This window comes from Sus scrofa, chromosome 5 (genome assembly GCF_054392235.1).
Source record: "Sus scrofa isolate SSC_HxYL_T2T_F1_AM1 chromosome 5, Sscrofa_HxYL_maternal_Yorkshire_Landrace_v2.0, whole genome shotgun sequence".
Lineage (NCBI taxonomy): Eukaryota > Metazoa > Chordata > Mammalia > Artiodactyla > Suidae > Sus > Sus scrofa.
This window is the reverse complement of record NC_139387.1, coordinates 91,022,065-91,044,545: the sequence shown is the minus strand read 5'-3', so window position 1 is coordinate 91,044,545 and position 22,481 is coordinate 91,022,065. Positions and strand designations below refer to the sequence as shown.

The 22,481-nt window shown below is 42.1% G+C and overlaps 1 protein-coding gene across 3 annotated transcripts in view; it reads left to right on the top strand.

The window, feature by feature from the left end:
• The window catches only part of SLC17A8 (solute carrier family 17 member 8), a 67,843-nt gene that overhangs the window by 32,481 nt on the left and 12,881 nt on the right, over nucleotides 1-22,481 (top strand). For all 3 annotated transcript variants that reach the window (XM_084957494.1, XM_084957493.1, XM_084957492.1), the window contains 7 exons: nucleotides 4,656-4,774; nucleotides 6,873-6,987; nucleotides 8,422-8,509; nucleotides 14,510-14,596; nucleotides 15,516-15,655; nucleotides 15,788-15,937; nucleotides 16,920-17,052. In XM_084957494.1, the coding sequence (XP_084813620.1) occupies nucleotides 4,656-4,774; nucleotides 6,873-6,987; nucleotides 8,422-8,509; nucleotides 14,510-14,596; nucleotides 15,516-15,655; nucleotides 15,788-15,937; nucleotides 16,920-17,052 (832 nt within the window). The remainder of the gene's footprint in view (nucleotides 1-4,655; nucleotides 4,775-6,872; nucleotides 6,988-8,421; nucleotides 8,510-14,509; nucleotides 14,597-15,515; nucleotides 15,656-15,787; nucleotides 15,938-16,919; nucleotides 17,053-22,481) is intronic.

Here is a 22,481-nt window from a genome sequence, read left to right as displayed (position 1 = left end):
AGAATTGGGCTTTGGAATTGGCCAGACCTAGTTTCCAGCTTGACTCTGTTGTTTATTATCTCTGGGACCTTGAGCAAGTTGCCCTTGTGTCCTGGTCAAGGATTGCTTGTTGCAAAGAACAGAAATTCAGGGAAACCAACCCAAGTTAAAAAGGAAGTTATGGGGGGCTGTAGGGGAGTCTCATGAGCACGAAGGGCAGAAAGCAGTCTGCTGTGTATGTTTGTGTAGGCTGTGCCCTGGACAGGGGGAGCCCCGCCTGAGGTGGGGTTGAAATCTGGGCTGCACTCCACTGTGGGGAGGAAGGGGAGACACGAAGGGAGAGTGGAGCTGAACCTCACGGATGCTAAGAAACACTTAGCAAGTGTCTCCAACTTGCTTACTGTACAGGGTCTTGAAACTATCCTCTCTGAGTCTGTGCCATTCTTTCAGGTCTCTCCATGGACTGTTTTTTTTTTTTTTTTTTTTCCCCTTTCCCATGGCTTCTCATTGCCCTCTAAAGCTGAAGTTTCGTGAGCCTTGGCCTTGCTGGGGAGCTGACTTATGTGGCCCTGACTCCATTTGGACTTGTTTCAGTTCAAGTATCCTGTATTGTCTCACTAAAATCTCTGGCTTCAGACCAGAGAGGAGGGAGAGAGAGGCTGGTGGGCTGAGTTCAGCCTATGCCTTGACTCCCTCTATTCAAGTGTCCAGTCAGCCGGGGAGAGGCTCAGGGTGCTAAGGGGGAGACAGAAAATCCTCTCAGGAGGAAATGTGAGCAGGGAGGGAGGAAGTGATGTTTCTAGAGAATTTTTTTTCTTTTTCTTTTTTCTTTTTTAGGCCTGCACCTGCTGCATATGGAAGTTCCCAGGCTAGGGGTTGAATTGGAGCTGCAGCTGCTGGCCTGAGCCACAGCCACAGCATCTCAGGATCCAAGCCACATCTGTGACCTACACTACAGCTCACAGCAATGCTGGATCCTTAATCCACTGAGCAAGGCCAGAGATCGAACCTGCATCCTCATGGATACTAATTGGGTTCTTAACCCATGGAGCCGCAGTGGGAACTCCCATTTCTAGCAATTCTTTGCTCACCCTCTTTGCCTTATTGTGAAATGGGATAAAAGGCCTGCTTTGCAGATAAAATTGGATAATTTGGTGCTAATATGTTATATGTCTATATTATTTTCCTAAGGCTGCTATAACAAATTACCATGAACAGGGTGGATTAAACAACAGAAACGTGTACTCTCAGTTATGGAGACCAGAAGTCCAAATCAAGGTGTCAGCAGGGCTACATTCCCCCAAAGGGCTCTAGGGGGGAATCCTTCCTTGCCTCTTCCAGCTTCTGGTGGCTCCAGGAGTTCCTTGGCTTGTGGCAACAGAGCTCTAGTCTCTGCCTCCATCTTCACTTAGCCTTCCCCTCTCTGAGCATCTTCTCCTCCTCTTCTGTCTCAAATCTTCCTTGCCTTTTTCCTACAAGGATGTTTGTCACTGGATTTAGGGCCCAGCTAGATCATCCAGGATAACTCATTTCAAGCTTTTTGACTATCACATCAGCAAAACCCTTTTCCTAAATAAGGCAGCATTCATGGATTCCAGGGATTTGGTGGGTATGCCTTTTGGCGGCCTTTTTTTTTTTTTTTTTTTTCAGCGTAACATGTACCTGACACAGTGCGGGCTTATAGTAATGGTTCATGCATGGGGCTATTAGGATTCTAATGGGTTCAAGTGATAATGAAAGTCAGTTCTTGGCAGGTGCAAGTGCTCTTCAGGTATCATTTGCAATACACAAAAGCACCATTCCTTCAGAGAGAAAGACCATGAACAAGGGACAATGTGATTGATAATTAGCTGCTGGATGGAGTGGATCCCTGTCTTGGATCCTTGGTTTCTTGGGTCATTCTGTGACTCAAGGCAAAGAAGTCTAGTCTCTGCTTCTCAGTGAGAAAGTCAAGTCTCCACAGCAGTGGAAAGAATATAGCTTTTTGTGTATGGTAGGTCTTGATTTTGGCTCTCTTTGAAACTGATTGTATGACCTTGGGCAAGTAAATTAATTCCCCTAAGCTTCAATTTTCTCTTCTCCAAAAAAAAAAAAAAAAAAAAAGGCTAATAAAAATTACTTCCAGGTGTCCAGGTGTTGTAAGGATTAATGGATGCAATATATAGAAAATGTCTTAACAAAATCATGTCTCTCTTTTACTTAAAGCTTCTAGTGGTTTCCATCTCTCTTTGACAAAAAGCCAAGATTCTTGTGATGATGTAAAAGGCCTTTGGCCTTTTTTTTTTTTTTTTTTTTTTTTAGGGCTGCACCCATGGCGTATGGAAGTTCCCAGGCTAGGGGTTGAATTGGAGCTGCAGCCACTGGCCTATGCCACAGCTGCAGTAATGCCAGATCTGCGCTGTGTCTGTGAGCTACACCATAGCTCATGGCACTGCTGGATCCTTAACCCACTGAGCGAGGCCAGGGATTGAACCCATATCCTCATGGATACTGGTGGCGTTTGTGACTGCTGAGCCACAATGGGAACTCCCCTTTTGTCATTTGAGTCTCTTTTCTTTTAACTCCTACTATCCTCTCCCTCACCCCTTACTCTCCAGTTAAAGTGACCTCCTGCTGTTCTTCTAACACACGACACATCCCTACCTCAGGGCATTTCCACTTGCTATTTCTCTGCATGGAAAGCTTTCTTGTCAGATAATGAATAGCATGACTTACTCGCTTACTTTATTTAGGGCTTTACTCAAAAATCACCTCCTCAGTGAAGCCTTTCCTGGCCACTCTATCTAAAATCGCTCCTTCCCAATACTTCCTGTCCCCTTCCCTGATCTATTTATTTGTATATTTCTCATCACTAATCGCCATCTCACACTGTATGCACTCGTTTCCTTTCTGCCATCTCCACTGGCATCCTGTGAGAACAGCAATTACTACTGCGTCCACTGCTGTATCCCCAGTTCCTAGATTAAGGTGTGACACATAGTACATAGTAGCATGAAATAAAAATTTGCTGAGCTGATGTGAATGACTGATTCCTACTTCTGTTTTACTCCTGAGCTTCAATTTCCTAATCTGCAAAATGGGAATGACCGTACAGAGCACAGGCCAATGTCATCTAGCCTGTGATCGCCTGGAAGAAAGGCAGTACTTACTTGAGTTTGTATTTATACTCTCTATCCCCTGACCTGGCACACAGGAGGCATGAGGTGCATGGTGAATGAATGAGAAAATAAATACATAGCAATTTGTGAGATGAAAATAAACTGTGATGCAAGTTTATAAGATGTAGCATGTTGACAATTAAGAATCATTACTGCACTAATAGCAACATTTTGCATTTTGATGTCAATGCTTTACAAATACAAAGCGATTCATTTCTTCATTTGTTTGGCAAATCTTTACTTGCACCTTTTATGTGACAGGCATTTGTTTTAGGTACTGAGGCTATAAAGTCAAAAGGACATGGGTGCCACCTTAGGGGTTACCGGCTACCCCGTATGGGAAATGGACACGGGAATGGCTAGTTTGAGAACAGTGGTGGTGCAACAGCTTCCCACAGTTGTGATGTTGGATCATCAGTGAATAATGGCTTCAAGAGCAGAGGTCCTGGGGGTCCAAGCAGAGGAAAAGTGACCATTTCAATTCAGGACAGTTGAGGAGCTTTGTCAGAGGAAGGGATGCTTGCAAGGAGTCTGAAAAGGATGTTATTTTGCCTGGGTAAGAAAGTGAGGAAAGCCATTCTAGCCTTGGAGAATCACGTTTTCAAAGGCCTGAGAGTTGTGGAAGGGTATTTTGTTGCCATTGTCATAACAGCAGTTGCTGCTAACATTTTTTGAGTCTAGACTATGTTCCAGGCACTGTCCTAATGTGTTAAATGCAAAAACTCTACACAGAGGAATAACCTACTAGAAATTCTCATGCTGTTTATCCGCACACATCCTATGGGTAGGTAGAACAGGTTTATTATCCTCATTAAGAAATGAGAGGAGTTTCTGTCGTGGCGCAGCAGAAACGAATCCGACTAGGAACCATGAGGTTGTGGGTTCGATCCCTGGCCTTTCTCAGTGGGTTAAGGATCCGGCATTGTGGTGAGCTCTGGCATAGGCCAGCGGCTATAACTCTGATTCGACACAGCTCAGATCCCAAGTTGCTGTGACTGTGGCTGTGGCCAGGACCTACAGCTCTGATTCAACCCCTAGCCTAGGAGCCTGGGAATTTCCATATGCCTCAAGTGAAGACCTGAAAATCAAAAGCAAAAAAAAAAAAAAAAAAAAAAAAAAAAAAAAGAGAGAGGGAGAGAGAGGGAGAGAGAGTCTTAAGACTCATTCTATTTCTACTCTCACTAAACTGGTATCTGAATAACCTAGTAAAAACCTAGTAAACTCAGAACCTATTTTTGTTTTCTTTATAAATTGTTTTATTTCTTTTTAGTACCCATCATTATTTGATACATACCTCTCTCTATATTTTTTAAGTTTGTGCACAATCTCTAGACGTGACAGCAGGGACTTTGCTGTGTCATATGACCCAAGCACGCAGGTGGCCCTTCATAAATATTTGTTGAAAAAAAACGGAAGAAAGATGTCGTGGGGATCTTTCTAATGATGTTGGCTCATCAGGGAACAATGGCAGCCAAGTGTTTTCTTATAAACCAACTGTATCTGATTTCTTGTTTTCAGACAGCACAATTCAACTGGGATCCAGAGACGGTGGGCCTTATTCATGGATCTTTTTTCTGGGGTTATATTGTGACACAAATTCCAGGTGGTTTCATTTCAAATAAGTTTGCTGCCAGCAGGTAAGAGAAACTGATTTAACATGAGTGTTGCCTAGGTCATACTATGTCCTCTCATAAAATAGGCATAATTGGCTCTCAACTGAGTGGTTCAGAATGACAGAAGTCATTCCTAAAGCTGTGATTCACAGACATGGATCTTGTCTGACCCTGTTCTTAAGAGTCTCTTCTTGTTTACTTTTTTTGTCTAATCTAATCTATCTTGCAATTCTTTAAGTAATTATGTAGTAAACAGATCAATTGGTTCTGAGTCAGGAAAAACAGTTCCCGGACCTTAAGTAACTCACTTGGTGACCTCTCCTGAGTTCTTTTTTCCTCTGAGCCTCAGTTTCTTCATGTGTGAAATGGCATTCTGTGTTGCTATGTATCATGTTAATATCATTCTGTACCATACAGTGTTTTTCATGTCTTTAATTACCTTGAGATTCTATAGTAGGTGCTTAAGCAATTAAAAGCGGCATTCCTGCTGTGGTGCAATGGGATCCATGGTGTCTTGGGAGCGCTAGGACGCAGGTTCAATCCCTGGCCCGGCACAGTGGGTTAAGAACCCCGAATTGCTGCAGCTCAACTTAGGTTACAACTATGGCTAGGATCTGATCTCTGACCCCAGAACTCCATATGCCACAGGGCCAAAAAAAAAAAAAAAGTGTCCAGGACAAAAGGAGTTGCCTCAAGGCATAGCAAGTGCTCTGTCACTAAAATTATTTAAACATAAAATGATGGCCATTTGTAGTGTGTATATGTACCAGAAAGGGAGTGTACTAATTATTTCTAGATCTCTTCTAATTGTAATTGACTTTACATATGTTGTGATGTGTATGTTTTATAAAGTGATTTTTTTTTCAAACTCTAAAAAAAAGCACTCATTAGATGGTAATAAAATTAATACAGTGATCTACCAATGAGCATTTTCTAAAAACAGAGAAATAGAAATAGAAGATAATCAAATAGAAGTGAAAATATCTCAGCTCATTGCTCATTTAAGTATTGGTTTTTGAAACTTGTTTCAGTTACCTCTGTGTATGAATACGTGTTGGGCTGCAATATAAAATTTATTTTGTTTTATGGGTCAAGGACAAAAAAGTTTGAAAGCACCTCCATAAGGTCTCCAAAACATGTGTAAACATGACTCAAATTTACATATGTTCTTGCCTAATTTGCATCCTTTATTTATTGTCACTTACCTGCTGTATTTTATTATTTATTTATTTATTTATTTAGTTAGTTAGTTTTTTAGGGCTGCCCCTGCAGTATATAGAAGTTTCCAGGCTAGGGGTCAAATTGAAACTTATGCCACAGCCACAGCCATAGCAACGCAGGATCCAAGCTGCATCTGGGACCACGGCTCATGGCAACACCAGATCCCTGACCCACTGAGCTAAGCCAGGGATTGAACCTGCATCCTCATGGATACTAGTTGGATTTGTTTCCAAGGTGCCACAACGGGAATGTTCTGCATTCTTTTCAAAAATTGAAAAAACTTTGGTCCCTATGGTCTCTGGGGTTGAGGCTTATACTTCTGATCTGAAGATAAATAACACAGAATATAATTTCCCAGCATGTAAAAAAGTCTGGAGCATCAGTAACACATATGAGAAAGGAGGAAAATGCTGCCTGCTCTCTTTTCCCAGGACACTCCTGTCCAAGTGGGGAGGAGAAGGCACAGGGTACTGGGCAGAGAGTTGGTGGCTTTATCCCCATCTGGTAAAGTGTGAGCAGAATTGGGAAGCAGGAGACCCAACCCAAATATGCAGAAGTAACCAGGGAATGGTCAGAATGGATCAGAACCAAGAAAGATGGTGGGCCTCCAGCAAGCCTGCCTCATGCGGGTCTATCTCCAGCTTCAGGATCTCATCCAGGTCATCCCTGTACCTGTTCTGCCAAACACCTTCCCATGATTGGTCCAGGGACGGGGGCTCAGGAATCAAAGCAAGCCAACACTCTAACTTGGAACACACCAGACGCTAACAAAACATCTGTTTCTCTTTCTATTAATTTCTATAGTGATCCTCCATGAACGGTTAGGTTCATTCCTGGTGTTTAATGAATGTGTCGTATCCACCAGGGGGCCTGCCAGTAACACAGTGTTTTGGTGTCTCAGGGTCTTTGGAGCTGCCATCTTCTTAACATCGACCTTGAACATGTTCATTCCTTCTGCAGCCAGAGTGCATTACGGCTGTGTCATGTGTGTCAGAATTTTGCAAGGTCTCGTCGAGGTAGGAGATTCTTTTCTTAAGCAATTTTGATGTCACTGAAGGCAACATGGTCCTTTAGAAATGCCAGCGTTTGGAGAAAATCCCCTTTGCTCAAGTTTTCCTGTCTTCCACCTTGTCCTGCTATGGCCACCCTCTGGTTATGGCCACAGCTATGAATACTTTGATTAAAATGCCTCCTGTGATTCCACATTTATGCACAATAAAAGACCATTTCACAGAGTGCAGAAGTTCAGATGAGGCAGGAGTGATCTTAGAGATAATTTAGTCTAACCCGTACCATTTAATAAATTTTGAAACGGAAGCCCCAAACCTATAGGTCACATAGCAAGGGCTCTTTCCACTAAAACAATTTAAATGAATTTATTAATAAATCTGTCAATGTCTAAGGTTGTAGTCTTACATGGAGATTTAAGTTGGTGAGGGAAGTTGTATCATATATAGAGCCAGAAGGTAAATATTTTGGACTTTGCTGGCCATCTTATGGGCAGTTGCAACTTCTCAACGCTGTCACTGTAGTGCAAAGGCAGCCAGAGACAATATTTAAACACGTGGGCATGGCTACTTTCCAGCAAAACTTTTTAGACGCTAAAATTTGAATTTCATATGATTTTTACATGGCAGGAAATAGTCTTTTAATTTTTTTTCCTGGCAACTTAAAACTATAAAAACCATTCTTAATTTGAGGGCCAAACAGAAACAGGTGGTGGGCCAGATCTGGCCCCAGTTTGCCAACATCTGATGTAGAGAAATGCTTCCCAAACTCAGCCATTTACCTCTAAGCTCTGTCACTTTTGTCACATCCGCACAACTATTCGTACTATTATTTGCTTATGGTTTTTCCTTAGATCAATTTACTTAAAACCCAGACAAAACCAAATAAAAGAACCTCATCATAAGCAAAAATATTTTTGATATCATGTGTTTGATGTGCTAGTTATATTTTTTTCTAAAGCATATTAGGATATATATGTAATCATCATAATAAAAATCTAGATGGTTGTAGCACCTTAAATCCAACTGTAGTCCCACTAGAAGTACATATTCCACACTTTGGAAAATACTGAGGTGGTGGAAAGAACATGATATTTATTAGCAGCCGTGAAGACTAGAGCTTGTCACTGAATGGCTCTGAGCCCTAGGTTCTCTATCTTGAAAGGAGGGAGTGGACTAGCTGGTTGTGGAAGTCCCTTTCTGCACTGATACTGTATAGTAATGCAAACTATAAAGACCCCCTTGCTTTTCCCCACCATGCTTCCACTTGAACTGATATTTGAATTTCAGCATCTGTGCCATGGATCAAAATAGCTGACACATATTATTTAGTATCTATATGTTGAACTTTTGTATTGTAGTGTTACATAAGCAAAGTCCATGTTTTAAACATAAAAAGGAACTGGAGTTGAATCAAATGATCTATTTTCAACTGTTTGCCAGGGTGTGACCTACCCCGCCTGCCATGGGATGTGGAGTAAGTGGGCGCCGCCTTTGGAGAGAAGCCGACTGGCCACAACCTCTTTTTGTGGTAAGTGTGTAGGAATCCTAGCAAGTTTCATTTAAGAATGTTTTGGGGGAGTCCCCATTGTGGGCCAAAAGAGGTGAACCCGACTAGTATCCATGAGGATGAGGGTTTGATCTCTGGCCTCCCTCAGTGGATTAAGGATCCGGCGTTGCATTGAGCTGTAGGTCACAGATGCAGCTTGGGTCCGGCGTTACTGTGGCTGTGGGTTAGCAGGCAGCTGCAGCTCCGATTTGACCCCTAGCCTGGGAAGTTCCATATGCCACACCTGCAGTCCTAAAAAGAAAAAAAAAAAAAAAAAAGGAAAAAAAAAGAAAAAAGTTTTTGGCTTCAAGTGAATACCCCCTTAACAAGAGATTGGCACTTGCCATCTGCCTCTACAAGGATTGAATCTTGAGCCGCTACAGCTGCGGCTACACCCCCTGAAAGGAGCTCAGGGTGGAGATCAGGAGTGAGGTGCTCTGGGAAAACCAGCAGAACAAGTTTTCAGATAGATAGATATTTTCAGGAGAAGATTTTAGAAGCCCAGTTCTTGCATCTCCTTGTATGTAGAAAAGCACTAAAATCCTTTATGGTGACGTTGGCTCCTTGCGACTCACAGTAACCTTCATGAAACCAGCAGCCACCTTCTGTAAAATCTGTGCTTGGTTGCATGTACCCTCCTCTTCACCAGAATCATGCATATACTGACCTTCCCTCCTGCCTCTTTGGAGCAGCATCTCAGAGCTATCTGAAATGCTGCCTCCTGGCTCTAGTCCTCATTTTGCCCCTAGGAGAACTTAACTCTCAACTTTTAAGTTCTGCATACTTTTTAAATTGACAGTCCTACTAATAGAGTTTATTTTTTTCACATATCGGACTCCAAATGTGAATAGCTGCCAGTGTGGATTCTGCCGCCTTGTGATCTACACACGAGCCTCTGCCTGTTCTGACTTTCTACTCCTCTGTCCTCAGAGTGATAACTTTTTACATTCATGCTTGTTCCTCATGTTCACAAAATGGCTATCACAGCTCCAGGCATCAAGCCCCTATTGAGGGCAGGAAGAAGTGGGAATGGGTGTCCTAAGCACGTCTGTTTCTTTCATCAGGAAAGCAAAAGTTTTCCCAAAACCTTCAATAGGCTTCCATTTATATTTCCTTGGTCCTCATTATGTTGGATGCTTTACTAAGACTGCAGAGGAATCTAGGAAAGCAAGTGCTTAGCTTTTTAAGGATCTTTAATAGAGAAAGGTAAGAAGGATCAGATTGCAAGTGGTTGTAGGATTAGCCAACAAATGATATATTTTCCAAAGTTGAAAGTAGAAGATACAGAATCATCAAGGCCTCCATTGCTTTTTATAAATGGAAAAAAAAAATCAAGATTTAAATTTAAAATCTTTTTTCATTGAACTGAAATGAAAGTCCAATGACTTTCCCAAGGTCACACAGCTACTAAATTACAGAGCTGGAGCTAGACCACCTGCTTCTTGGTTCAGAACTCTCTTCACTGCACACTACTATGTATACATTATCATGGGAACTGTTTAATCAATTTTCGCCATTATCCTCCAGATAAAAATGAAGTGGACACCATCCATCTTATCTGAAAGTAAATTACTGGCTTTTAAGTAATGATGGGACTTTAATTCCTGGGTCTCTAAACTTCACCTTGTTAAGTCTGTCTCACTAGAAGCCATGACTTTGCAACTGGCTCCTCTATGAATTTCTGGGAGTAATGAGTGTTCAGAGGGCCTTCTAAGTACTGATCAACATTTGAATAAGAACAGCACATGCTGCCACCACCAACACAATTGTAAAATCTATCTATTTATTTATTTTTTAAATGGGGAAAGTGGGAGTTCCCGTCGTGGCGCAGTGGTGAACGAATCCGACTAGGAACCATGAGGTTGCGGGTTCGATCCCTGCCCTTGCTCAGTGGGTTAAGGATCTGGCGTTGCCGTGAGCTGTGCTGTAGGTTGCAGAGGCGGCTCGGATCCCGCGTTGCTGTGGCTCTGGCGTAGGCTGGTGGCTACAGCTCCGATTAGACCCCTAGCCTGGGAACCTCCATATGCCGAGGGAGCAGCCCAAGAAATAGCAAAAAAAAAAAGACAAAAAAAAAAAAAATGGGGAAAGCGGTTCAGGAAGGCAAAATTGCCTTAGGCCACAAAAAAATCACAACGCACCTATGCAGAATTAAGATCAGAATTGAGGTCTGCTTAGTTTTTCAAGCTAGCGTGCCTTTTCTTTCTTTTTTTTTTAATTTATTTTTTATTGTTAGTTCCCCCAACACGCTTCCCCCCCCCCCACTGTACAGCATGGGGACCCACTTACACATACATGTATACATAATTTTTTCTCCTGTTGTCATGCTGTGTTGTAAGTATCTAGACATAGTTCTCAGTGCTACACAGTAGGATCTCATTGTAAATCTGTTCCAAGAGCAATAGTTTGCATCCGTTAACCCCAAGCTCCCAATCCCTCCCACTCCCTCCACCTTTCCCCCCTCGCCCCCCTTAGCGTAGCGTGCCTTTTCTAACACAAGCTAACCTGTACTTCTTAGCTATACAGGAAGCTTTATTTCTCTAAATGCTTTTATTTATTTCTATTTCACGCTTTTTACCTCAAATAATAATGAGATCCCTGGGAATTTCATGTGACATATTCACCCATGTGCTATTTTGTTCTTAGTTTGGAATTGCAGGCACAGATCAGATGTCTTTACATCTTTAGTCTCTCTCGTCCTTAGAAACCATTTCTGTCCTCTCATTGGTAGTTCAGGATCATCTCCACCTCCACTACTGTTCTCATACCAACTCTAGAAGAATCTAAGATTCAACCCCAACTGACCTTGACCTATTTTCTGGATGATTTATTTATAAGGCCTTCCATTTTGATTTGCCAGCAAAAGAAGAACAACAAGCAGCCGCTCCCCATTCTTAGTGTCTTTATAGCCCTAAAAGGGCTGATTTAAGAAATGGTTTGACTCTTAAGGAATGTTACCTGATCAAGGTAACAGGTTTATTACATTTCCCAGCTAAGGTGTGGCCTTGGTTTCAAAGAACAGCCAAAGGAAATGTCATTAGACGTAAACCCAGGCTTGGGGATGATTTGTCTTTACGACTTAAAAAATATTGGAGTTGGAAGGGGCTTTAGAAAACATCGTCATATCCATTGTTTTATTTTTAAATTAATTTTAATTTTTTATACTTAAAACTCATTTTATTCAGAGACATAGTTTTGTTTTGTTTTTGTTTTTCTCCCCCAGTTTTATTGAGATATAATCGACATACAGCGCTGTGTAAGTTTAAGGTGTACAACATGGTTCGACTTACATACATCATGAAATGGTTCCCACAGTAGGTTTAGTGAACATCCATCCTCTCATATAAATATGACATTAAAAACACAGGAAAAAATCTTTTTTCCTTGAGATGAGAACTCTTAGAATTTATTCTCAACAACTTTCATTTATACCATACAGCAGGATTTCATGTTACATCTCTAGTACTTATTTATCTTTAAACCAGAGATTTGTACTTTTTGACTGCCTTCATCTCATTTCCCCTCTCTCTACCCCTGCCACAGATAGCCACACATCTGACTTCTCTTTCTACTTCCACTGCTTTATAGTGCAGGATGCTGAGGCTCAGGGAGGGGAAAAAGAGAGAGAGTGGGGACAGAAGTGGGGACTCTCACCCGCCCCCCACCTCCAGTTCAGCTGGTCACATCTCTTCACACCATTCAACAAGCATTGGAGGGCCTCCTTCTTCCTCTGGGTGAACATGCAGAGGGATCAGGGTGCAGCTGGGGCAAGGTGGGTGAGAGCCTGTTGGGATAGGCTCAGGGGCTATGGGTGTGGTAGGAGGTTACATTCACCATGTCTGGAAGGATGAGGAGGAGTTTGCCTAAAAGACAGGGAAGGGCAATTTCAACTTGTAAAATTGCCTCAATGAAAGAATGCGTCTCTTTGTTGATGAGTGAACGAAGCAGGACTGAATTATTAAATAGTTAAGGTTAAAGGCTTTGGATTCCAGCAGACCTGGCTTCCTGTCATTTCCACCCACATGGCTTCAGGAAATTTATCTCCCTTCCTTCAGCTTTCTTGTAAAATAGGGATGACCAATTTAATCAGGTTGAAAACAGGGTTGACTAAAAGTCAGGGGTCCAGAAGACTCAGTATGATACTAGGTACACAGAAAGCACTCAGTGCATCTTAGTTGGTGGTTATCCCCTGACCCTCCCTCTTTGCATCATCTAAACTAGAGCCCCCAGACCCCCTACTGCCAGGGCATTTGGTCCAAGAAGGAAGACCACCTTTTCCACACCCACAGAGGAATCAGACCTGCAGCTCTTCTTTCCAAACCATATGCCCTGGAAGGCTCGCTTTATTGGTTTGAGGAAGTCTGAGGTTTAAAAAAAATGCTCTGTCATCCTGTATGTGACAGTAGCAGCAATAGTCGGGTTCATGAAGCACTAACTAGAACATCTTCATGTGATACTCGTCAAAACAACCCTGTGAGATAGAGATCTCATGCCCATCTTCTGTTGGAGGAAAATTATTTGGAAAAATTGAGAGCCTTCCTTGGGTGTTATGATGTTCAGATTTTGGATTCCGGGTTGGGCCTTTCCTAGCTAATCAGGCTCAGCTTGGAAAGATGGGCTTTAATCGCTTTCTCTGGAAGATTCCCCAAGCTCCTATTTCCTGAAGGTTTTCCTCAACATTGGGATCCAGGATTTCTTTTTTCTGCTCACTTTTTCCAAAGCAAGAATTTTTTCATTCATGGAGTTCCTGTCGTGGCGCAGAGGAAACAAATCCGACTAGGAACCATGTGGTTGTGGGTTCGATCCCTGGCCTTGTTCAGTGAGTTCAGGATTTGGCGTTGCTGTGAGCTGTGGTGTAGGTCCCAGATGCCGCTCGGATCCTGAGTTGCTGTGACTGTGGTGTAGGCCAGCAGCTGTAGCTCTGACTCGACCCCTAGCCTGGGACCCATACGGCACAGGTGCAGCCCTAAAAAGCAAAAAAATAATTTTTTCATTTATACCCAGAGGGAATTTCAGATGGTAATTTTTTTTGGGTTCTCCTAATATTTATTGGGAGTTCGCAGGGCTCGTGTTTTCTCCAGCAGATATCATTCAGCTGCCCAAGATAGTGGAGGCAAGGTCACTGCCTCCAGCCCTCATTAGCTTATCTAGACAAGATAAACATGCACACAGAGCTAAGTATTTACAAGGCTAGGTATTTACAAAGTGAGAAAGAAATGAAAAAATGAACCCATTTAGGAGGTGGGTGGAGACAACAGCCATCCTGGCCTTCCTGCCACCCTGAAATTGAGCTATTTCCTGATATTAAAAAAATTGAGACTCCAGAAGGTATGATCTTTTCATAGTTTGAAGCTCCTCATTTAAAGACCTAGGAAATTCTATCTCAATAACACTGTAAGAAAACTTTTTAAAGGCATTCCCGGTGGTTCAGTGGATTAAGGATCTGGCATTTTTATTTCTCTGGTTACTGCTGTGGTGCAGGTGGGATCCCTGGTCTGGAACTTCCATATGCTGCAGGTGTAGCCACCTCCGCACCCCCCAAAAAACACCAAAACAACAACCACATTAAAAAAAAAAATAAAGACCTAGGTGATACTCCTCCTGAACTGTGAGCTTTCAGAGGCAGATCCACCTGTTCCTTTACCTTCTGTCATCAGCAGCCAGGATTGTGCCTGCTTGAATCTTTCAAATTCCTCTTAGGTTTTTCTCCTCTTTCATTCTTTCTCTTGTGTTCTTCCAAATCACAGCACCTGAGCCATCTTGGTCTAATCCCTCCACGGCATCTAGATGAAGTTAAAGGGCGACCTGCTGGCCTTTTCTCTCCTGGAATCCCTGTTTTAAGGCCCCGTGGGAGTATGGCTGCCCCTCTGCACAGAGGCACTCTTAACTCCTGCTCGGTTTGTCTCGTCCTCAAATCTCATCAACTCTAAATGGGTTGAAAGAGCTTACATGATGGCTGTTTCCCTTAACCTTCTCTTGTTCTAGGTTCCTATGCGGGAGCTGTGATTGCCATGCCGCTGGCTGGGGTGTTGGTACAGTACATCGGATGGGCCTCTGTCTTTTACATTTACGGTGAGTGATTTGATGTCATGAATTCCTGTGAGTGGCTCTTAGAGCTGGTATTTGACGGGATTGGCTGAGAAATGATGGTATGAAAATAGAGATCACTACGACAAAGTTTATCATATATGGAATACTGATCTAACATGATTCATTTAAAGTTGATATTGAAGTAGAATTTCTTTTTTCTCTTCCTTTTTTTTTTGTCTTTTTAGGGTTGCACCCATGGCATATGGACATTCCCAGGCTAGGGGTCAAATCAGAACTATAGTTGCCAGCCTATACCACAGTCACAGCAACGTGGGATCCGCGCCACATCTGCAATCTACACCACAGCTCATGGCAATGCTGGATCCTTAACCCACTGAGTGGGGCCAGGGATCGAACCCCTGTCCTCATGGATACTAGTTGAGTTCGTTACTGCTGAGCCACAATAGGAACTCCTAAAGTTAAATTTCTTTTCTTTTCTTTTTTTTTTTTTTTTTTTTTTTTTTTTTGCCTTTTCTAGGGCCTCTCCCTCGGCATATGGAGGTTCCCAGGCTAGGGGTAGAATTGGAGCTGTAGCCACCAGCCTACCCCACAGCCACAGCAATGAGGGATCCGAACTGCATCTGCAACCTACACCACAGCTCACGGCAATGCCAGATCCTTAACCCACTGAGCAAGGGCAGGGACCGAACCCGCAACCTCATGGTTCCTAGTCGGATTCGTTCACCACTGCACCACGACGGGAACTCCAACTTGAATTTCTTAATGAGCAGAACATCATCTTTCTTTAAATACCAGTTAATAACCACAACAGTAGGAAAATAAACCAGGCACTTTCTCCCTGATGAACATTGTGCCATTTGACAATATATTGAAATTTGAAAAATTTAGAGATGGAGGAAAATGAGACCATCTCATTAAGCCTTTTGTTTTTCAACTGCAGGTATGCTTGGGATGCTTTGGTACATGTTTTGGCTGTTGCAAGCCTATGAGTGCCCATCAGCTCACCCAACAATATCCCATGAGGAGAAGACCTATATAGAGACAAGTATAGGAGAAGGAGCCAACTTGGTTAGTCTCAGTGTAAGTAGAGACAGACAGATGAAAACCTGCCTCTTTGCTATGAGTATTTCTCTCAGTGATTGTGTTATCTTCTTAAGAAAAATAATCTGTCAGGCTATTCACTAAAGATCTCATGGTATTTTTACTCTCTAGAAATTTAATACACCATGGAAAAGGTTTTTCACATCGTTACCGGTTTATGCAATCATTGTGGCAAATTTTTGCAGAAGCTGGACCTTTTATTTGCTGTTGATAAGTCAGCCTGCTTATTTTGAAGAGGTCTTTGGATTTGCAATAAGTAAGGTAAACACATAGATGCTTCCAAGTGTTCTTGAACTTTTAAATCTCTTGCTTCTCCTGAAAAAAATCTTTGCATGATAAAGTAATTAAATTGCTGATCATAATTCCTAACAGTGCTGTGACACCTAATGCCTTGGAGGTCAGATAAGTTACACATTCTATGCACAGTATACGTAGCTATTTAATTTCTTCTTAGTGAGGATCAGGGCTGTACTAAGCTGCTTTTAGAGGTTTCTGTTCTGCCCGATCTCAAAGTGTTTATGAAGCTGACTCAGGGACTGCATATTAGGCAAGGATCAAGAGATTTAAGGGTGAGAGGGTTTTTTTCTTCCCCCTATAAATTATTCAGTGAGCAACAGTAATAACGTTAAAGCTCACTGTGCAGATTACCCCTCTCTCCGTAATGATTGTTGTAGCAATAGTGCACAGTGCTCTGTACCATTTAGAACCTTTTCATTGTCCCCAGCCATGGCCATTAGGTTGCTGTGTTTCAGGGAGGAAGTATGTGGAGGTAAAACATAAACTGTCAGCCTAAGAGAATTAAGCCTTTTTCCCACGAGGGGAAGAAGAGCAGCCTCATAGAGGTGGATGTCAGCATAGCTACAGATACTGTCAGAAAGGGCTAGCTTAGCCGAGTAATGGTGGCTGCCATCCGCGAACTCACTCTGTGCCAAGTGTTTAACTGCCACATGCCAAGCATTATGCTGGGTGCTGGGGCCTCTTGGATGAATAAAAGTCATCTCTTCCCTCAAGGAGCTTCTGATCTGGTAGATTCGATCTCCTGGATAGGTCAGTTAGGCCTATCCTTAAAACCATTTGTTCGTTCTTCGTTTATATAAATTCAGGCCTACCACAGTCCTATGGAATTAGAGGATTAAAGTTGGTGGGGGGGGGTGCAGTGGAGATGGTGGGGCAGGGCAGGGTGTTAGGGAAGTCTCTCTCTGGGAAGGAGCTCGACATAGCATGTGGTTTCTTTTCATTCCAGGTGGGTCTCTTGTCAGCAGTCCCACACATGGTTATGACTATCGTTGTGCCTATTGGAGGACAATTGGCTGATTATTTAAGAAGCAGAAAAATTTTGACCACAACCGCTGTCCGAAAAATCATGAACTGTGGAGGTACTGTGGATTTCATAGGTGCTTAAGCAGCTTTTATAGAATGAGATGAAACTGAATTGCAGCATTATTTTGGAGGTTATAGCCAATCACTGGGAAGGATCTTAAAGGCCCTTAAGTCCAACCCCCAGCAGATACTTGAGTGTCCATCACACCCCTGCGGAGTGGTCGTTCAGCCTGTACTTGGGCAACCAGAGATGGGACAACCTAGATGACACATCAACGGACACACTGGCAACTGCAAACATGCTTCTTTCATCTACTCTTAAACCAAAGCAACATGATTTACTGTTACATATCTGTTTATTGTCTATCTTTCCCATACATCCTTCCACATGCAGAATCTTTCGCTTTTGTAGTTTATTCCCTTATCTCCCTCTTCCTTTACTACATATATTCATGTTTTGGTTAAGAAACAGAAGTATTTTCTCTGAATAGTCTTCTTTCCTCTCAACATATGCTTTTGCACGGGGTTACACACACATCATCATCCTCTTTCTTGTTTTATTTATTTAGTTCCTGTTTTGCATTTTTGAGTTTGCAAAGATAAAGTGGACGTTGGGCGATTTTCCAAAAGAGGTAGCAAAAAGTAATTATGAACTCCTCCAATGCTTATGATGGCTCACGTTTCTAAAACCTTCTGCTTTCTCCTTATTTTTTTTTAACTTTGATTTTAAAATTAGCATTTATTCAACCCTTTCTGTGCCAGACACTAAGTTCTTGACAGGTATTTCTTTATTTAATCCTGATAACCACCCTGTGAAGCAAGTGCTATTATCAAACCCGATTTACTTGGAAGACACTGGGGTATGATAAAGTGACTTGCTCAAGCGGCTAATCCTATGCAAGATCCCAGGTCTGCAGGAGCTCAGTGCCAATGCTTACAGTCAGGACCCCTAGCTCTCCAGGGGATTGTGATTGGCAGGTGGGAGGTAGAGGACAGTGCCATCTATGGGCGGAATATGGTAACTGGGCTAAGTTGAAAAGGAGGGAATGGGGGCACTGAGACCAGATAGATGCGTCAGGGCCTTTTAGAAGTGAAGATCATAAGGAGAGATGCTCTGATCCCATAGCATCTCCGGAAGGAAGTCTGAGCAGGGAGATTGGGAATAATCTGTCAGCATCTGGTCTCTCACCAGTTTGACTGCTGGTCCCAGGCAGGGATTTGGGAACCTGCCCTTGGCATGAAATTTCTGTAGGAGATCAAGAGTTGGCAGGTGTGGGCTTGCTCCCTAGCAGGCAGGACAGGAAGCTCTGGGGAACTGCATGCAGGATCCTCCCCAAGGGAGCTGAGGTAGGCAGAATAATGGCCTTAGAACATGTCTGTGTCCTAATTCCCAGAACTCGTGACTGTGTTTCCCTACACTGCAAAAGGAACTTAGCAGATGTGATTAAATTAAAGATCTTGAGAGGGAGAGGTTATCTGTATGTGCCCAATATACTTACTAAGGTCTTTATAAGAGGAGGCAGAAGGGTGGTCAGAGTCAAGAGATAGAGATGTCACAGGGGAGCAAGGGTCAGAGTGATGCAGCCACAAGCCAAGGCACGCAAGCTGACTCTAGAAGCTCAAACAGCAAGAACAGAGTTTCTCCAGAGCTTCCAAAAAATGAAGCTCTGCTGACACCCTGAGTTTAGCTCTGTAGGATCCATTTCAGACTTCTGACCCCTAGCACTGTACCATAACTTTGTGTCGTTTTGAGTCACTAAAGTTGCAGTATTTTGTTATAGTTGCAATTGGAATCTTCTATAGTAGTCAAAATACCGGCTAATGATCAGATTGTGTTCCAGCTAACGAGCCCTCCATACCAGGCCCTGAATATATCTTTCTCTCTGACTTGGCTCATTCCCCTTCCCTTTACTCTGAGTTCTGATCACCCTCACCAATCTCTATACATCCTCCTACAGCAGCTCAAGCCTTTTTCTTGTGTTTTAAGGCAATGCCCCTCTCCAGTGATTGCTCCTTCCCATCTATGCACTTGGCCGGCAACTTATCCTGTACTTGCTTATTGCAGATATTATAGGAAGGTGTTTTAAGCAGAGGGAATAGCATTGCAGTGGCCCTGAGCAAGCATGAACGTGGCATGTTAGAGAACAAAAGGAAGGGAAGTCGGAATGGCTGGGGCTTAGTGAGTGAGGTGGAGAGTGACAGAGATGAGATCAGAATAAACAGCTGGGGGAATTTCCCTTTGAGGTTCAGCGGTTAATGAACCTAGGATCCATGAGGATATGGGTTCGATTCCTGGCCTCGCTCAGTGAGTTAAGGATCCGGCATTGCTATGAGCTGTGGTGTGGGTTATAGACCTGGCTTGGATCCCACGTTGCTGTGGCTGTGGCATAGGCCAGCAGCTGTAGCTTTGATTCAACCCCTAGCCTGGGAATTTCCATATGTCACAGATAAGGCATTAAAAAAAAGGCCAAAAAAAAGAAAAGAAGGCGCAGCTGGGGCCAGGTTGTGGGATACCATGTAGACAGACCTATGCAGAGCTTGGGTTTTCTTTGAAGTGCATTGGGAAGCAAATTGAGTGTTTAAAGGAGCAAAAGGGACTCACTCTGATTTATGTTTTCAAATCTAAATAATATAACATAGAGCAAAAGACGGGAGACTGGCCAAGGGGCTATTTCTTATTAAAATTTTTTTTTTATTATAGTTGATGTTGTTCTGTCAATTCCTGCTGTACAGAAAAGCGACTTAGTCATACCTCTCAAGGGGTTATATTTCAGTCATTCTGTCAAGACAAGATGCTGTCTTGAACTAAAATAGCATCAGTGGAGGTGGGGACTGAGGAGGATGGATTTCTAAGTTCTGTGAGCCTTATTTTCTTCTGAAAAATCTGAATAATAATGTTTATCTCAGGTGATTGTTATAAAGGTTAATGTGTAAATGCACCTAACATGGGTTCAACATACAGAAGTTTCTTGACATATGCTTTTTTTTTCTTCTGTGTTCAGGTCATTTATAACCCAGTTTTCCAAAGGAGGCATTCAATAAATGTCTGCTATTTGATCATAGTTCCCATGGCCAAAAATATGCAGCTTCTAAGCCTGGAATTTGAAAGACAATTCTGGGTTTATTTGTTTATTTATTTAAAATGACTCTTTACTCGCTTTATTATTATTATTATTATTTTTGTCTTTTGTCCTTTTTAGGGCCACACCCGCGGCATATAGAGGTTCCCAGGCTAGGGGTCTAATCGCAGCTGTTGCTGCCAGCCTATGGCAGAGCCACAGCAACGCCAGATCCGAGCCGTGTGTGCAACCAGTACCACAGCTCATGGCAATGCTGGATCCTTAGCCCACTGAGCGAGGCCAGGGATCGAACCCGCAACCTCATGGTTACTAGTCGGATTCATTTCCGCTGTGCCACGATGGGAACTCCAATTCTGGGTTTAAATTCTACTTGTACAGCCTTTTCTAAAAACAGTGCCTTGAAGACTCTAAGGACATTTTTATAGGAATGTTTTGGTCATATGCAATTTTGCCCCATCACCTTTGCTTTTCCATAGTTGGTAGTTTGGATGATGGGGGTGGTGATAACTCTCAAGGATTTTAAAATGCTACAAACTGCTCACTGAGAACAAATCCTATTTTGCAGAAACCAGAATGCCTATGTAGAATTTTCCCAGCCTCCATCCCATCTCAAAAGGAAAAAAACAAAAAAAACCCAAAAAACCCTCTTCACATGTCTGTTCCTGTCATTTTATACTTTGAAATAGCAGGACCTGTGAATTCTACACAGAAAATTAAAAAAAAAAAAGATCATGCTTGCCCCACTTTGTTTAAATACAAATACAAATATCCAAATACAGAGATGCTGGACTAGAGATAAAGACAGAGTTTTGTGCCATTGCTGAATAAGCCAGATTGATGTAGGTACAATGAAGCACTGGCATGATCTTCCAGAGACCTTTAGTTGGTTTCATATTTTCTAAGTTGAAATACAGAGGGCATTTCTCATCTGAGAAAGATCACACATTTCTTGGGGTCTGTCACCTCCTTCTTTTCTTTCTACAGCCCAGAGATGTTTGCTGCTAGCATCATTCAAAGTGAACAGATCACCTTGAGACATGATGTTCCATTCTAGTTCAGGGTATATTTCTAAGATCCTCAAAGACAGATGTCAATCATTATACCTCTCTCTGTAGTACATGGAAAGTGTGATTAAGATCACAAATTCAGTCTGCTGAATTGGTTGCCTATGTAAAATTCAGATTGTTTTACTAGGAAATGAAAAGTTTTCTCAGGCCTTTCAATCCTAGTTCTCTTTCTCTCATCTTCTCTGAATAAATTTACTTTCCAGTGATCTATTACCCCTGAAGTTCAAAATTTATCCTTCAACTCCTGAGACACACAGACCTATCTCTAGCATTTTCGCTGTAGATAGGAACCACTTAGGCTCTTAAATAGTTTTTCTTTCTTTGAGAATTTGTTTGCTAAAGACCTTTCTCTGCTCTCCCCCAATAGATGAACCAGTGTAGCATATGTAAGTTTTTTTTTTTTTTTTTTTTTTTTTTTTTTTTTTTTTTTTACTCATGATGTATTTATTCTAATTCTTGAGGTAGAATTAACTTTCTGGTATCACTTTGTTGAGAGTGTTAAAATAAAGGAAGTTTCAGCCCTGTGCCTTGTTGCTTAAGACAGGCCACTTCTAAAATATAAATGGTATGCAAAACACTAGTAATTTTCCCTACATATAATTTAAATTGTTGAAACAAAATTCATAATGAGTAGAAATGGTATAAAACCCAGAGTTTATTTTTTATTTTTACGTATGTATGTATTTTAAATTTAAAAAAATATTCAATTTTAAACAACTTTCCATTTATAGTTGTTACAAAATATTAGCTATATCCCCATGGTCTACAATATATCCCTGAGCCTATCTTACACCCACTGGTTTGTACCTTTCCCTCTTCCACCCCTGTGTTGCCCCCTACTCCCCACTGGTAACAAGTAGTTTATTCTCTATATCAATGACTCTATGAAGCCTACAGTTTAAAAAGCCCTTCTGCATCCATAATTTCATTGATCCTCTTAGGTGACCATTTAAAACAATTATTGATGCTTGCTCTATTTCTATGAGAGTTTTGAAAAGATGATCTCAGAAAGGTAAGCAACTTATCGAGGTTTATAAAGAGTGCTTTAGCTTGTATTTCAATTTATTTGTCTTGGGTTTCCTTTCTTTCCTTCAAATTTGTTCATCAAGCATTATTTATCGAGTTCCCACTGCATGCTAGCCAGGCTCTGTGCTATAGACATGCTGTCCCTCCTGGATCAAATCACAGTTTTGTGGGGAGGCAGAAACACACATGGAAAACTATAAGCAAGTTGAAAATTTCTATGAAATGAGTAAGAAGGAGGTGTCAGCTTCAGCGGTGGGTGAGGGTCAGGGTGGTCAGGAAAACTTGCTAGAGGAAGTAATATTTAAGCTAGAC